Below are 15,852 nucleotides of genomic sequence, written 5' to 3' on the forward strand. Positions count from 1 at the left end.
ACATGTACAGAGAGCTTATATCCACTTACGTTTACCTTATCCATATCAGTAATAATGTGATGCTCAGACAGGCATTGTATATCTGTTTCACCCTAAGCTTCTAAATCTTCTAAACAAACCAGAAGCTCATCTATTTTATTCTTTAAACTCCCAATATTTTGATGAAATATACTTACATTATTTTTAATTATACTTCTATGAGAACCTTTCCTTATTCTAACATTTGCAGTACTCTCCTGTCTGAGTTTCTCATTGTGCTTAGTCCTAGTTCCTATACCAGTGGTCACATGGTGTTCAGAGAGGCAGATTATGTCAACTGGGTTGGGTGACTTTAATTCATCAATGCAGTTACCTAGGACTGAGATACAACTTGGTGGAGATAAAATTTCTGGTGATTGGTGAAAATTTATAATTGACAGCTGTGATTGGTGATCCAATGTGATAGAATTGTGCTGTTTAATTTCTTTCCCAAACCGAAGATTTGTTTCAATCCTGACCTCACGTAGAACTTGACATCTTTGTCTTACCTATCCTAAAAAGGTGCTGCTCCAACACCTGTAACCACTGATACTGAAATGGAGTGGACAAGACAGCGTACTTTGTTATTGATGTCGTAGCATGATGCAAAGGAGTGCCTGTAGAATGTGTGCAGTTCAAGTAACAAGGATGTAAATGAAAAACAAGCATCTCCGGAAATAACTGCTGCAGCATTAACAGCAGCAGCTGCTGCATCGAGAAAAAGATCAGGTCGCTAATCGTTCAGTATCGTCCAGGCCTTGAGCCAGTGCTACAGATAGAATATCTGATCCAAAGTATGCAGACACCTGTATGTAATGCAGATTTTACCGCTAGATGTCACGAGAGGTGGCCAGCCGCACAGTGGGCCAACTCCTTCAAAACCTGCACAGAACAGAAACAGGAAAGGGCGCGCCTTCTGAAATCTTCTGTAGATTGCGCTGGTGCGTACTCGTCCAGTGCTGCGGTGGCATTCCAGCCACAAGTCGATAGACGTGCCGTGACAGCCGCCGGTAAACAATGCATCTGACACATTTGTCTCATATTGTTTGTGGAGCCTGTTTAATGTATGACAGCGATCTTGCTCAACTCTCAGGATAATATAAGATAGGTAGCACTACAAAGGGTATGTTTATGACATGTTTAAATGGTGTAATGATATATATCGGCTTAAAACTAAACTACTTATCACCCGAAATCGTTGGCTGCAAAATTACTTCTGCGTGGCTCCACCTTTATAAGTGGCTCTCCTACTACCTTAATAGTATATTTAACTAGTTCAACTGTATTTGCGTGCGCATATTTATGCGTTTTTACTGATCAGCTATTTTTCTATCATGTGTCAATGTCACAGGTTAAAAATATTAGTCCTCATTATTGCAATTACCCCATAAACACATCTGTACAAAAAATGTCATTAGGGTTTCTGCAGAACTATTCAGAACTGTTATGATAATTTTTTTTCGCAATCTATCAAACAATTTTTTACAAGATTACAATTTTCTCGATTACTATTTTTTGCTTAATTCCGCAGAACTCAAATTTTGTAAAGATAACTCTAGAAATATAGCATGTCCATCACGAACTCTGAAAGAATGTATATTTCTCGAAAGTCACATGCCAACTTCACCGGTCTCCCAATATTCTGCAATATGCCGGATACCGACATCACTCCATATAGTACTGATGCACAGATAAGCCGTAATCGAAGCTGCACCGTTGCCGAATGGTCGGCTATCTGAAGTTACCCAGAAAGCTCGGAATAAGGATATTCAGTGCCACAGAGAAAATTTTACACGTAAATACTTCCGTGAGAAAACAGTGGATGACGTCTGCCATCGGCTTCTGGCATCTTCGTATCCGCTCATCTCAAGATGACAGAAAAAGACAGCTGAGGGAGATGAGTAGATGCCACGTGAGGTAGAAGATCTGATTTTCGATCCATCTCCCAGTGGACAACCCGACAGCGACGCTTCTGAAAACGGTAATGACACAAGTGAAGAATGTGACTACGATTTCAACCGAAAAACGTAAAGTATCGAATAAAATATTTCAGTAAGGCAATTTCGATTCCTAATTCGTTATCAGCGACCTCAAAATACTCCATACCCTAAGTTTTATTCGAATCCGCTAAATCTATAATTTTTGATCCACCAAATTGGATCCGCCATTTTGAATTATGTTATTCCGACATCGAATTATCAATCAGTGATCCAAACACTCTAAAAGGAACACTATTTTGTGAGATTTTGTATCCATTTTTCTATTATGTCCTCGTTTTGAAGAGAATTGGCCCATTGTGCGCCGGAAAAATGAAACGTGGAGTATTGTGTTGTCAAAGAAGTAACAGCAGGGGGACTCAGTGACTTCGTACGTGGACTAGTCATAGGACGTCACCCGAGTAACAAACCTACCAGCAACATTTCAACACTTCTAATGCTGCCCAAATCGACTGTTGCTAACGTATCTGTCAAAGGGGAAACGCGAAGGAACAACTAGAGCTAAAGCAAGAGCAGGTAGATGATGTACTGACGGACTGTCGAACATTGGAGAAGTTGGCTGTAAAAATTTGTATGAAATCAGCGTAAGAAATCACTCGTGAGTTCCAAAGTGCTACCGGCATTCCACCTAGCACAATGACTGTGCACAGGGAGTAAAAAGAACGGGGCATAATGGTCGAGCAGCTCCTCATATGCCATACATTCAACTTAAACGACGCTTAGGTGCCGTAAAGAGTGGCGCCACTGGATGTGAATGAGTGGAAACGATGAATTACGCTGCACCCTGCACCAATCCGATGGATGGGTTTGGGTTCTGGAGAGCGTTACCTGCTATCGTGTGCAATGCCAACAGTGAAGCACGGAGGTAGTGTTATGGTGAGGAGGATTGTTGTGGTTAGGGTGTGGTCCCATGAACACATTTTCAACATTGTGTACTGCTTAAGTAGAGGTGCAGTTCGGATACTATGATTGTATCAGCATTGGAGGGCACCCTGCCGTAAAGCAGCGTCAGTAGGCAAGAAGAATGGAAGTAAGAGTACGGTTTAATGACGTCATCAGAGACGGACCACAAACCTGGATTGTTCATTTAAGGATGGGGAAGGAAATCAGCCGTGCAGTTCCAGATGATCCATCCTGTCACTTACCTGGAGAGATTTAGAGAAATTTCGGAAAACCTAAATCAGGCCAGTCAGACGCGGACTCGAACCGTCGTCCTCCCGAATAAGAGTCCAGAGTGCTAAATATTGCGTGACCTTGCTCGGTATCTTCGAGACAATAGTTTGTGGACAATAACATGCCCAAAGTCCCAATCTGAAAGCTATAGAACACATATGAGGTGTCGAATTCGCTCCACACCCCAGCGTCCAGCACCACTACGGTTGTTGAGGAAGAATGCTCTGTCATTCCTCCATAGACATTCAGATACCTCACCGGAAATGTTCCCAGTAGAGTTGAATCCGCCACAAAGGCGAAGGGCAGTGACAACCCATGTTGTATTTAGAAGCTTTACATAGCACTATGATTAGAATGATGAAAGCATTCGACTGCTCTTAGTTTGCCCACTATCGGACTTTAAAACTGTACAAGAGGTTCCGCAAAAAAATGCATGAAACATAATGCAAAATCACAGTAGGCGCATTTGGCGAAAACAATAGATGGACAAACCTCAGAATCACACTCCTGAGCTGCAAAATCAAATGCCACACGAATCACACATTCTCGAATTCAGCAGCACTGTCAGGAGTGTTGTAGACAGTCGTTCGCCAGAAATACTGAAGCGCAGGGTAATACACTGTAGCTGGTTATCAATAATAGAATACGTTTTCATAATGAAAATTCTATTTCCTAATTTAGTGTCGAAGTCATTGCAGAAAGTCCTTATAGAGGCTGTTATCCTTCTTCTATATATTTTATATTCTTAGAAGATCCGTAAATCCAAAGGATGTACGTATTTTGTTGCTTATGGTGTAATGATCATCCATTCATTGCTTTTACCCTCAAATGAATCATTTACTATTGTCGTGTCCGTGTGAGCACTCCAAGAAACACAAAGTAGTATATACTTCCGTTAATTGCGACATTGTCATAAACAAAATTCACTAAAAGAATTTTTAATTGTCTTTTAAAATTTTCCCACTTGTGCTAGCCTCCAAATGTATGTTTCGTGGAAAATTGTGTTCAACAGCCTTTTCAACTTTCTGGTCGAAAGTTTTTTTCTGAAGACAAATATACAGCTTTTTTGTTAGGCGCCCACTCGTTGAAAGTGTAACATCTATTGCACGAGTTATATTGTGCGAAGACTAGACAGAGACGACTGTTGATTTTTTCCCCGTTTCTAAATAGTGTCGCACCAGAAGTTAGTTCATAATTAAATCCACTATGAACAGTTTCCAAATGCGGGGTAGCTGTGTCTGGGAACTTGCCGTTTTCTGGTTTACTTCTTCGGCAAAACGGGCCCGAGACTGGCGAATACCTTGGTCTTCCTGTACATATGTGGCTGTCACGAAAGCAGTGATGTGTCTATGGTACATTCTGTGTTCTTTCTTGAGACGTGCTATGAGAGCTATAGAACTTCGTGTGCCCAATTTCTCTTGATTTTTGAATTGCCCAAAATTTCTGGTGATATTAATAGACACATTTTCCTTCATTCCTCGTTGTGTAGAATTAGGGTGACCTTTTATCTCCAGCTTTTTGACTGCCTTGTTACCTCGCAATGGATGTTCATTACGCCTTTTTTCTGCACATAATCAAATATTAACTTTGATGTTTGATGCGCTTTTTATAGATGGATGCCTCTTCAATAATGATCTATAGGTCGCAGCTTTACCTGGGGGTGTATGGTAATCATACGTTCAAGATGTTCTTCCGGCAATTTTCTTAAGATACTAACAGTATTGGATTTCTTTTCTTGTGGGGATTCATAGTCACCAGAACTGTTCACTTCTCTCTGAGGAGTACTGCTCCCGCCACTGCCAATAGCACTATAATCCTGAATACCATTAATCATGATGTCGTCTTATAAAGTCGTTTTCTTAATCCACTATTCTATCCGGTGTAACTTCAGTTGAGCAGTCAAATGAATATTCTTGTTTCTGAATAACCAGATTCATCAAAAACATCGCGAAAGCGTCGTCATCTTATCCTACACCGCGTTCCGTTGGACAACGCCTGCTTAACTTGGATGCCACAATATTTAAAATGTTCCAAACATTAATGGCCTCGCTCATTTTTGCTCTGTATGTGTGCCAATACTGACACATGTAGTCTATACTAAACACGTCCTCGATAAATCAGCATCATAAAGTTAACAGTGTGAAACATTTTGATTCGTTGTGACACTTCCACATTTCATTTGAATGGTCACGCAGTTTCGTCAGAATTATATTAAACGCGCGATTAATTCTTCAAATGTTACCATTTCCGCTTTTAATTGTAACTGTTTTATTGCGGTATTATAATTTCGGCCTCTGTGTCATTTTCAAGCATAAGATGGATATTACGGCACAGAAATAGTTACCTCTGCCCCGCTTGACTCTCTCGAAATGGCTCTGAGCACTATGGGACTTAACTACTGAGGTCATCAGTCCCCTAGAACTTAGAACTACTTAAACCTAACTAACCTAAGGACATCACACACATCCATGCCCGAGGCAGGATTCGAACCTGCGACCGTGGCGGTCACGCGGTTCCAAACTGACGCGCTTAGAACCGCACGGCCACACCGGCCGGCTTTGACTCTCTCGAGTCAGCATGTAAATTGTACAAGTATACTAGCTGAGGTAACTATTTGACTGGCGTGTTAACCCCATCCCCTTTCCTCCGAGACTGCAAGTGATGTCGTGCACAAACCGAGAGCAACGTGATCGGACGCCGTCGCAGGCGTGATTAGAAATGTGCAGCGGGTCTGCGTACAAATGTTTGAATACAAGATCCCGTTCGAGCGGAGAGACGTCTCTTGTCAGGGCAGTCGAGTCACTATCTACGTCACTGACCACAATCGCGACGTCGTTGGCGGCCGAAGTCGGTCCCTGTTACGACACTGCAACGTACCCTCCGCCGTACGCCGCAGACCGGCCGGCGGGTACGAACGTCATCGCAGAAGTGGAGTGCGCGCGGCGGTAGTCGGCTGCGAGAGCGACACTAGCGCCACTGTTGGCGCGCGCGCCGGACAGTATTGCCATCTGTGAAGTACGCGCAATGCCGGCCAGGTGGTGGTGACGTGCGCCGGCGGCCTTCGACTGGCCGCGCCTCCGGCACACGCGGGAAATGAGTTTTGTGGGCGCAGAAGGCGCGCGGTACCTGCGGCGCGCCGGCTGCCACGAGATGCGCGCCGCGCGCAGACGCCTGCGCCTCGCCTGCGCCGCCGCCGCCGCGGCGCTGCTGCTGCTGTACGCGCTCGCCGACCTCGCCGCCTTCAGTCAGCGCGCCACGCGCAAGGTAGCCCGTTCTCGTGTACGCAGCCGCAGCATCTCGCGTGCGCATTATCATTCTCTCGCTGGTTTTGCACACCGTTCGGCAAAGTGGTACTTACCGCGATTAATTAATCACGTTAACTTCTTTCAAAACGAGTCCACAGCCTCTATAAATTCTTTAACTGACTTCATTTTTCTTTTCGTTTTAACAGCTTTATAACGCTATTCTATTTTCGGCTTTTGTGCCATTTTCGAGAGTAAGATCTGATGTCATACGATGGCATAGAAGAAGGTTAAAAATAACGATCTTGTAGGGCTGTATCACTCACGGTGGCTGTTACGAGTGACACGAGTATATTAGTGTTATTTACATGCAGACTTAAGATAGTCAACGACGAACGGCAAAGATTACTATTTCTATGACATAACGTGACATCAAGTCTTACGCTCGGAAGTGGCACAGAAGCCGAAATTACAACAGTGTAATAAAACAGTTACAAGTAAAAGCGAAAATGGTGTTATTTGAAGAATTAATCGCGTATTTAATCTAACTGCGATGAAACTGTGTAATCATCCAAATTAAATATGCGTGTGCCGCAACCAGTCAAAATGTTTAAGATTTTTAATTTTATGTCATTGATTTATCAACGAAGTGTTTCGAGTCACTAAGTGCTCACCATTTGCCATCAAGGTATACAAATTACTTAAACATTACCCGATAGTTTCTTGAGTTAGCTATAGTCTACTTAATAATAATAGTAGCGTAAATTATGTTTGAGTGATTTTTACGACTCAGTGCTTGACGGTGAACACTAGTGTCTCTAAACGCTTCGCTCATACATTAATGTTATAAGATCAACAATCTCGAACATTGTGACCGGCTGCAGTACATACATATTTCCTTTATTATACGCAGCCACAGAAATTATCTGCCGACATAGCTGGTATTATACCCAATAAATGCTTACATTTCATTGGACAGGACCCTTTTTTTCAATAACTAATTGTCTTTCTCAAGATAATTTTTCAAATAAATGTCTTTCGCTTGGTGTGAATGTGCCCTCTGTGTATTTAACACAACTATTAAAAATTTATATTCTAATTATGAACAAATATTTACATATCCTTTCCACTTCAAGTATTAGACCTTTGCCTGTTACGGTATATTTATATATCTATGTCATTAATTATTTGTAACGGTCACTTGAAATTTTGATGTATTCGACATTTTGGGTTTGTTGCCATCCGGAAAAAACCGAAAATATTGATTAATTATTAATTGTTCAGTTGCACGGATGTACAAACATAATTTATGCTTATATTAAACGTTATTTTACATACATTAAAAATTTGTCTAGGTGTGACAGAAATAATTCACTCTTTCAGCTGCTTTCACGTACACTCGATCTTCAGCATGGATTATCGATTTTCGACTGATTCCGGTAAAATAATGACGCTAAACGCAGTGTAGCTCGATGCAGCCAGACCGCGTGTGTTGCCAGGTGACTGCAACATGCATATACGAGTGTTTTTCTTAACGTAATAAGTAAATTTACGGTTTGCTAGCAAACGTCAACACCATGCAATAGAGGGTTAAGCACTAGAGAGCCATACCAATATTGCAAAAAAAACATAAAACTAGGCTACAACTACACGTTCCCGTACAACGAAAACCGAGTGAGGTGGCGCAGTGGTTGGCACGCTGGACTCGCATTCGGGAGGACGACGATTCACACCCGTCTCCGGCCATCCTGATTTAGGTTTCCCGTGATTTCCCTAAATCGGTTCAGGCAAATGCCGGGATGGATCCTTTGAAAGGGCACGGCAGATTTCCTTCCCTAATCCGAGCTTGTGATCCGTCTCTAATGACCTCGCTGTCGACGGGACTTTAAACACTAATCTCCTCCTCCTCCTCCTCCGTACAACGAAGTTGCTTTCTTCCAGAGAAACACTTTTGTGCGATAAGAGATGCTAGTTGAATCATAATAGACTCACATTAACTACGATAAACTATTTAAAAGAATAGCATCTGAGTTTAATGTGCCAACGATGATGAGGGCATTAGAGACGGAGCACTAGCTCAGATGCGACATGGATGAGGAATTTCGCTCATGTCTTTTTCAAAGGAACCACCATGGCATTTGCCTTCGATATGGGGAACCTACAGAATTCTAAAAGTGCATCGCCGGACGGGATTTATACACAGCTGCTCGTGCATACAGAGCCATTCCCTTAACCACTGATACGGTCGCAGGTTCGAATCCTACATCGAGCATGGATGTGTGTGATGTCCTTAGGTTAGTTAGGTTTAAGTAGTTCTAAGTTCTAGGGGACTGATGACCTCAGATGTTAAGTACCATAGTGGTCAGAGCCATTTGAACCAACCTTAACCACTGCGACACCTCGCTAGGTAATACGTATCACAGTTAATTACATGTTCTATAGATCATTTGAACGATTCTTTTATCGAAATGACGTGGAACGAGTCAGTTTATGGGATATGCATGAATGATTAGTGTTAACATTAATGAACACTTTATTTCTTTCCCGTACTCATGCAACTACACTTAAAATACTTTTTCTTTTTTTTACTGGATACTAGTTTTTAAGTAGAAATTCTTGATTGGAGTAGAAGCAGTTGCCCAGGGGAAATGATTTTAAATTAGATTTAAAACTTGCCTCGCTACATGTAAAAAATTTTGTTATAGGGCAAATGATCAAAAAATCTTATTGCTGACTTTTGAACTCCTCTCTCACCCACTGACAGCTTTAATACTGGATAATAAAGCTCATTTTGCTCTCTAGTGTTGTAGGTATGTACATCATTGTTCTTCTCAAATTGTGATGGATTATTTATGATGAAATTCATTACCGAGAATTTGTAATGTGATGGGGTTGTTAAATGCCTAGCTCTTTGAAGATGTACTTACATGACGTCTGTGGGTGAGCACCGTATACTGTTTTTACTGCTCGCTTTTGTGCAATCAGTACTCTCCTTCTAAGTGATGAATTACCCCAGAAAATTATTTCGTACGACATTATTGAGTGCAAATACGAAAAATGTGTCAGGAGGTTGATACGTTTGTTTCCAAGATTAGCAATTATACGAAAAGCAAAAGCAGCTGAACTTAATTGTTTGAGAATATCAGTAATGTGCTTCTTCCAGTTTAAGCTTTCAACAATACGTACACCCAAAAATTTGGAGTAATCTACCCTACTTACTGATTCCTGCTCAGGTGCTACATCATTTGTTGGTATGACGCTATTTACGGTACGAAACTGATTTACTAACATCTTAACAGTCTGAAGATCTGTGCTGCATGCTGCTGGCGATGGTTCTAACTGCAGTAGTAATGTAAATGAATATTTATTTGCTAATAATTGGAATATTAATCCAGTTAACTGACGGAAACGCACCGAACATAACTTATATGACCTTCCAAACGCGTTTTGAAAATAAAATTCAACGAATATCGATTGTTGGAGGTTATGGGTGTATTTAGATTGTAAAAGCATGCTAATTATGTAAAAAACGTCAACATCGAGAACAGACAAGCACTTACGTCTCATCTGCAGAAAGGTGCAACCATACCAGAAGACTGTAGTAAATAAAACGATTAACGACAAACGCATAACCCAATCACGTAAAATAACACCGATTTCTTTCATTACACGCTGCAAATGGCGAAGCTCATTTCGGGTACCATTTGTTACTGTTCAGGCATTTGAATCTTGACTTCTGAGTTTGGCCGATACAAATTTGTATCCTATATGCACGAAAAATTCCACATGTCGATTAGCCTCGATGACTCTCAGGCAGCAACAAAGTTTTAGCATTTACAGAATTATCTTCAGTTTGAATGAAATGTTGCACAGGTTGAACGTTGAAACACTAGGCAGAAACATAATTATCACAAGTAATGGGCCCAATGTGTTCTGTAATTTGTATGTGTGTTAATTTAATCCTGTGGAACAATCTGACGTCATATATCTTTATTCGAAATTTGCATTGCTCGCTCCGCAGGAACCAGTGTTATGCTAAGCCATCAAATATGAAGATTCTCACATATGAACAACAATGCATGCCATCTGATAATCAGCTCTTAACCGATAATGGCACGAATAAATGTTGCTTAAAGTGCAAAGAGAGTCAGTGCTTCAATCATTAATTAATTATTCGGTTGCTTTTAACTATCGGATGGCTCCTTATATACGCTGAGTGCAAAACTTAAAAAAAGTAAGCACGATCGTTAGCTCTCAACGCCAGAGACAACGGATCCGGGAAGAATGACCTACTGGTAAATTACGGTGACTGACGGAACAGTTTGTGAAACTCCTGAGGTATAGCGACCTAGTCTTCCAGTGCACCCACTACATTTTGGGAATTACAGTTCTGTTGTCAGAGATTTCAAAGCTAGACATTGTGAGCTGGAAATGAAATGAAATGCGATAACTAATCGAAAACACGTAACTGTGAGCGGAAACTTGCTTATTCTTTGCACAATCGTCATTAATGAAAAACTTTAACGCATGTACTGGCGATTTCATTGCCAGTCACTTCTTTATCTTAGTCTCTTAAAGTCATTTACTCAAAATTAAAAGACAATATTGTTCTGCCACTGAATTCTACTGTTATACTTGAAATACTCTGTAGAAACTTAAATATCACACTTTATGCTGAGCTTTCAGTAATTAACATTACACATCGAAACTACGAGAGCATGCTAAAAAGTACTGCCTCAGAATTTTTATGTGAAATCTCTTAAAGCTGTTTAAGTAAAACAAACGTTATTAAAATTGTACGTCTTCATTCTTCATGTAATCATATTTATTTCTCAACATAGTAACCCTGGCGGCAAACACATTTCTCCCAACGAGCGACCAGTTTGCTGATACCGTCACTACAGTCTGTTTGATCTGTTTGACTTTGTTGACGGAACCAAGCCCTCACCTTTGCTTCAACCGCTTCATCACTAACAAAGTGAAGTCCACGAAGGCGTTCTTTAAGTTTTGGAAACAGATGAAAATCATATGGGGCCTAGTCGGAACTGTATGGAGGATTCTTGCAGATGTCACAGCGCTTGTGTATAGTCTTGCATTGACGTGCTGAATGAGAGAGTGCTCCATGCGTGGACGAACTCTTTGAATTCGAAACTCAATTACAGCACGCTGTTTCTCACACACTGACATAGTCACATTACACAACACTATAGATCAAGGCAGTCAGACGGAAGCAGTGTTTCTTGACTTCCGAAAGACATTTAACTGAGTACAACACACAAACCTTTTACTGAAACTACGATCATATGGGGGAAGGGGAGGGGAGCAAGGAAGGGGGGGGGGGTTACCGAGCGAGATTTGTGACTGAATTGAGGATTTCTTGGGGGCGAGGACACAGCATGTTATCTTGGGCGGAGAGTCACAGACAAATGTAAAAGTAACGTCAAGTGTGCCACAGGATGGTGTCTTGGATCCTTTGTTGTTCATGTTGTACATTCATTACCTTGCAAACAATATTAATAGTAGCGTCAGGCTCTTCGCAGATACTCCAGTTATCTATAATGAAGTACTGCTGCATAGATAGTTAATCAGATATTGATAAGATTTCAAAGTGGTGCAAAGATTGGCAACTTACTTTAAATGCCCAGAAATGTAAAATTGTGATTTACACAAAATGAAAAAAAAAATATGACTACAAAACCATTGAATCACAGCTGGAATCGGTCAAGTCATACAAATGCCTGGATGCAGTAATTCGTAGGGATATGAAACGGAACGACCACATAATCTCAGTCGTGGGTAAAGTGGGCGGCAGACTGCACTTCTTTGGTAGAATACTACCGAAATATAATTAGTCTACAAAGGAGATTGCACGCAAAACACTCGTGCAACCATTCTAGAATCTTGCTCATCTGTGGGACCCGTGCCATGTAGAGTAAAGGAGGATGTTAAACGGATATAACAAAGGACAACAGGAATGGTCACAGGTTTGTTTGACACGTGGGAGAGATCACGAAGAAGCTGAAAGAAGTGAACTGGCAGTTGCATGAAGATACATGCAAACTATTCCATGATAGCCTAATTAGAAAGTTCCTGTAACCAACTTTAAGTGATGAATCTAGGAATCTATTATAACCCTTACCTACGAGTATATCACTTCCATAGCAACTGCGAAGACAAGATTAAACTAATTACAAGGTGCAAAAGGCCGTTTAAGCAATCATTCTTCCCGTGAATGGAACGGAAAGAAACTCTAATAACTTGCACATTGTGTCATGTGCTTCACAGTGGTCTGCAGAGTATAGATGTAGATGTGCCTTCGAGGTCAGAGGAGTGACAGATTGCAGTACTGACAGTGACACTGTTCCATGCACATCCGCTTTCGTATTTTGCAATAGTCGCCTATGGGGTGCTTGAGAACCTTTTTAAACTAATCTTTCCAAGTGATATTCTTCATTACTACTGAACTGAGCTGTCATTTTTTATCCTTCGAAAGCGTTAGTACGAAATCCAAATACCAGAATATTCAACGTGGTTTCGGAGTAGTTATAGGCATTTCATTGAAATTTGCGTGCCTTATTGAGCTTCTGTAGTCTTGTATGGGCAGCTAGAGAAAATGTTTCTGTGTAACGCCATCCAGAGAGGATTTTTCTCAATGAACAGTTTTTGCACTCTATTCTACGTCGATGGGTTCAAGAATACGTCTGCTTACTTTTAATAGTGCGTTGTAGTTAACGATATTTCATCCATATATGTTTGCTGTTTCATGATTTTCATTTGAACATTAAAGGATTATTTTCATTACTGATAAATACGCGGTGACAAAAATATGCTGACAGTAACTTCTGCCGTTGAGAATGATGTATTGTTTGACATTAAGGCGTCAGTGAAGTCACTGGAGATTAGTGCTGGAAGAGTACTATTAAATGATATTTAATCTACGTCCCTGTGAAAGCTACACACAGCAGCTCTAGCAGTGTATTTTCTGTCTAATGAAGGAAGTCAACATAAAAAAGCGTCTATTTTGCTGGTATAAGGTCTAATATTTTATTGAAAAACTGCCTATTGGCTTCTGTCTGGGGTTCTTCGGCCGACGTTCATCTAATGACTTTACTGACGTTTCGCTAACACGAGTGGCTGGCATTGTCAAAGCTTCACCCTCCATTGCCGGTGGTGAACTGGAAGGTGAACCTTTAACAATGCCAACCACTCGTGCTGGCGAAACGTCAGTAAAATCATTAGATGAACGTCGGCCGAAGAACCCGAGACAGAAGCCAATACGCAGTTTGTCAACAAGTGGCCAGAAAGCCTTAAAATTTTGTAATATTTCATTGATATATGATGCAAGTCTCATTAGTCATGCTGAGAGGGACATCGAAATATTATTCGTGGCTGTGTAGATAGTTACCCTGTAAAGTTGATTTATGATAACACTAATAACATGGGGAATCCGGCTTCAACATTCAGTCTTAAATTGAGAGCTGTTTACGAACTTTTTCTAACACAGTTAATCTGGGCTTTCATTTACTCATAACGCATAAAAGGCACCCTTTAGATAGGCAAGATAAAATTAAAACACTCAAAAGAAATATACATAAGACTAAAAAATGAACAGTGTTCTTTTCCGTTGTTTTGATTTTTAATTGCTTTCAGTCATCAGTTTCAGATAAAAACTGAATGCTACGAAGTGGTGTTGCAGCCAACTGAGCTCCGTGCTCTTGATCAGACGCTGTTATTAATTCAATGGTCTTTTGCACAAATGCTTGGGGGAGCGGTTGTTAAAACAAACATTAACCATTTTTTTCATAAATCAAAGTCACGAATCTCCAGAATGCGGTATGTACAGTACGAAAATTATACGGTTATCATGCCCCGCGGGGTAGCCGTGCGGTCTCAGACGTCTTGTCACTGTTCGCGTGGCTCCCCCCGTCGGAGGTTCGAGTCCTCCCTCTGGCACGGGTGTGTGTGTTGTCCTTAGCGTAAGTTAGTTTAAGTTAGATTAGGTAGTGCGTAAGCCTAGGGACCGATGACCTCAGCAGTTTGGTCCCATAGTTCTTACCACAAATTTCCAAATTTATAGGGTTATGACATTGTTTTTCTCAGTTCACGTTCTGGACTAAGTTACAGATTGTTTCAGATTGTTTAACGATAATAAAAGAACGAATAAAGTTTCAATGGCTATACCTTGCTGGTTATCGTGGATAGCTAACGTTAAACATAGACAGAGTTTTACGGGTATAATTGCAGATATTTTTATTGGTGACAGCGGACAGTGTACTGAACTAAATTACAGCAGTATTTACTTCATTTGAAGAATAATAATTATATCTAATAGTAGTAGTATGTTTTAGGGTGGTTAGTACCCCAAAGTACATCAGCCTATACTGAAAGGCGTAGTCCAGTTAGTGGCGCAGTTACGACGGTGCAGAAAACATCAGGTAGTAAATTATGTGACGTGTTTGGGAAATACTGGTAGACGTTCAGAAAAAAATACTAACACACTGAAGTGGGTAATCATTAAGGTACCAATGATCAGAGTATGTGAAGTCAAACCCCTAACATCCTGCATATTGGTGGTAGGATGACACTACGGCTCGAAAAGATGCGGCAATGATTTAATTGTACGTCTGTGGAACATCTGTAAATAAAGTTCCAAACCACCTAATGAGAATCAACCTTCAAAGGAAGTCAACAGAACAAGAAGAAAAGCAGAAGCATAAGGAGAAGAAAAAAAGTGCACGAAATTAGTTATCAACATTTCTATCATTAGCTGTATATTTCTTACTGTATTTGCGTTAAAGTTAGTTTACCGAGAGTAATAACACGAAGAAACTACAGGAAATTCAAAAGGAGTCTGGCTTCTGCTATCAGGTGTCGCTTCTCCGTAACCAGTGTTGCAAGATTAACGGCTAAGAAAAAGCTAAAGTAAACCAACTTTATCTGAGTTAGAGTGGTCTTATCAACGGAATTTTATTTCCGCGTGTAACACACTTCTGCTGCTCCGATCATCAGAAGTGTGACTTCGTATATCGTTACGAGTACCGCTTCTGTGGAAAGAGGCTGAACAAATAGAACATTAACTGTGAAGACATAACAGACATAAGAATGTAGCATATAATTAATCAACTGCAAGCAGCGAGATTTGAGAACTCATTAAACACTGATGTTTAAGCGAAGAAGATAATATTGCAGAGGCTGTCTAACTGCAGGCTCCTTTTTTCTTTTCTTTTTTTCGTGTCAGTTCTTGAAACGGAAGGGATAAGTGAGAGGCGTTATCTTCTTATCGACAACGATATAATTACAAACGAACTAATTTAGCCTTTACTAATGAGGGCTTAAGCGATCCAAAACTATCTGCAACTGCAGAATGTTAGCTGTTAAAGACTGAAAAATCATGTGAAAGGCGCTTGAGAACAGTTGGTCAT

The 15,852-nt window shown here is 40.7% G+C and overlaps 1 protein-coding gene across 1 annotated transcript in view; it reads left to right on the top strand.

Moving 5' to 3' along the window:
* Positions 1-6,371: 6,371 nt before the first annotated feature.
* LOC126183868 (polypeptide N-acetylgalactosaminyltransferase 16-like) overlaps positions 6,372-15,852 on the top strand; it is a gene marked incomplete at its 5' end in the record, with an annotated part of 550,930 nt that continues 541,449 nt past the window's right edge. The window contains one exon of the mRNA XM_049926159.1: positions 6,372-6,452. Within this exon, the coding sequence (XP_049782116.1) occupies positions 6,372-6,452 (81 nt within the window). The remainder of the gene's footprint in view (positions 6,453-15,852) is intronic.

This window comes from Schistocerca cancellata, chromosome 4 (genome assembly GCF_023864275.1).
Source record: "Schistocerca cancellata isolate TAMUIC-IGC-003103 chromosome 4, iqSchCanc2.1, whole genome shotgun sequence".
NCBI lineage: Eukaryota > Metazoa > Arthropoda > Insecta > Orthoptera > Acrididae > Schistocerca > Schistocerca cancellata.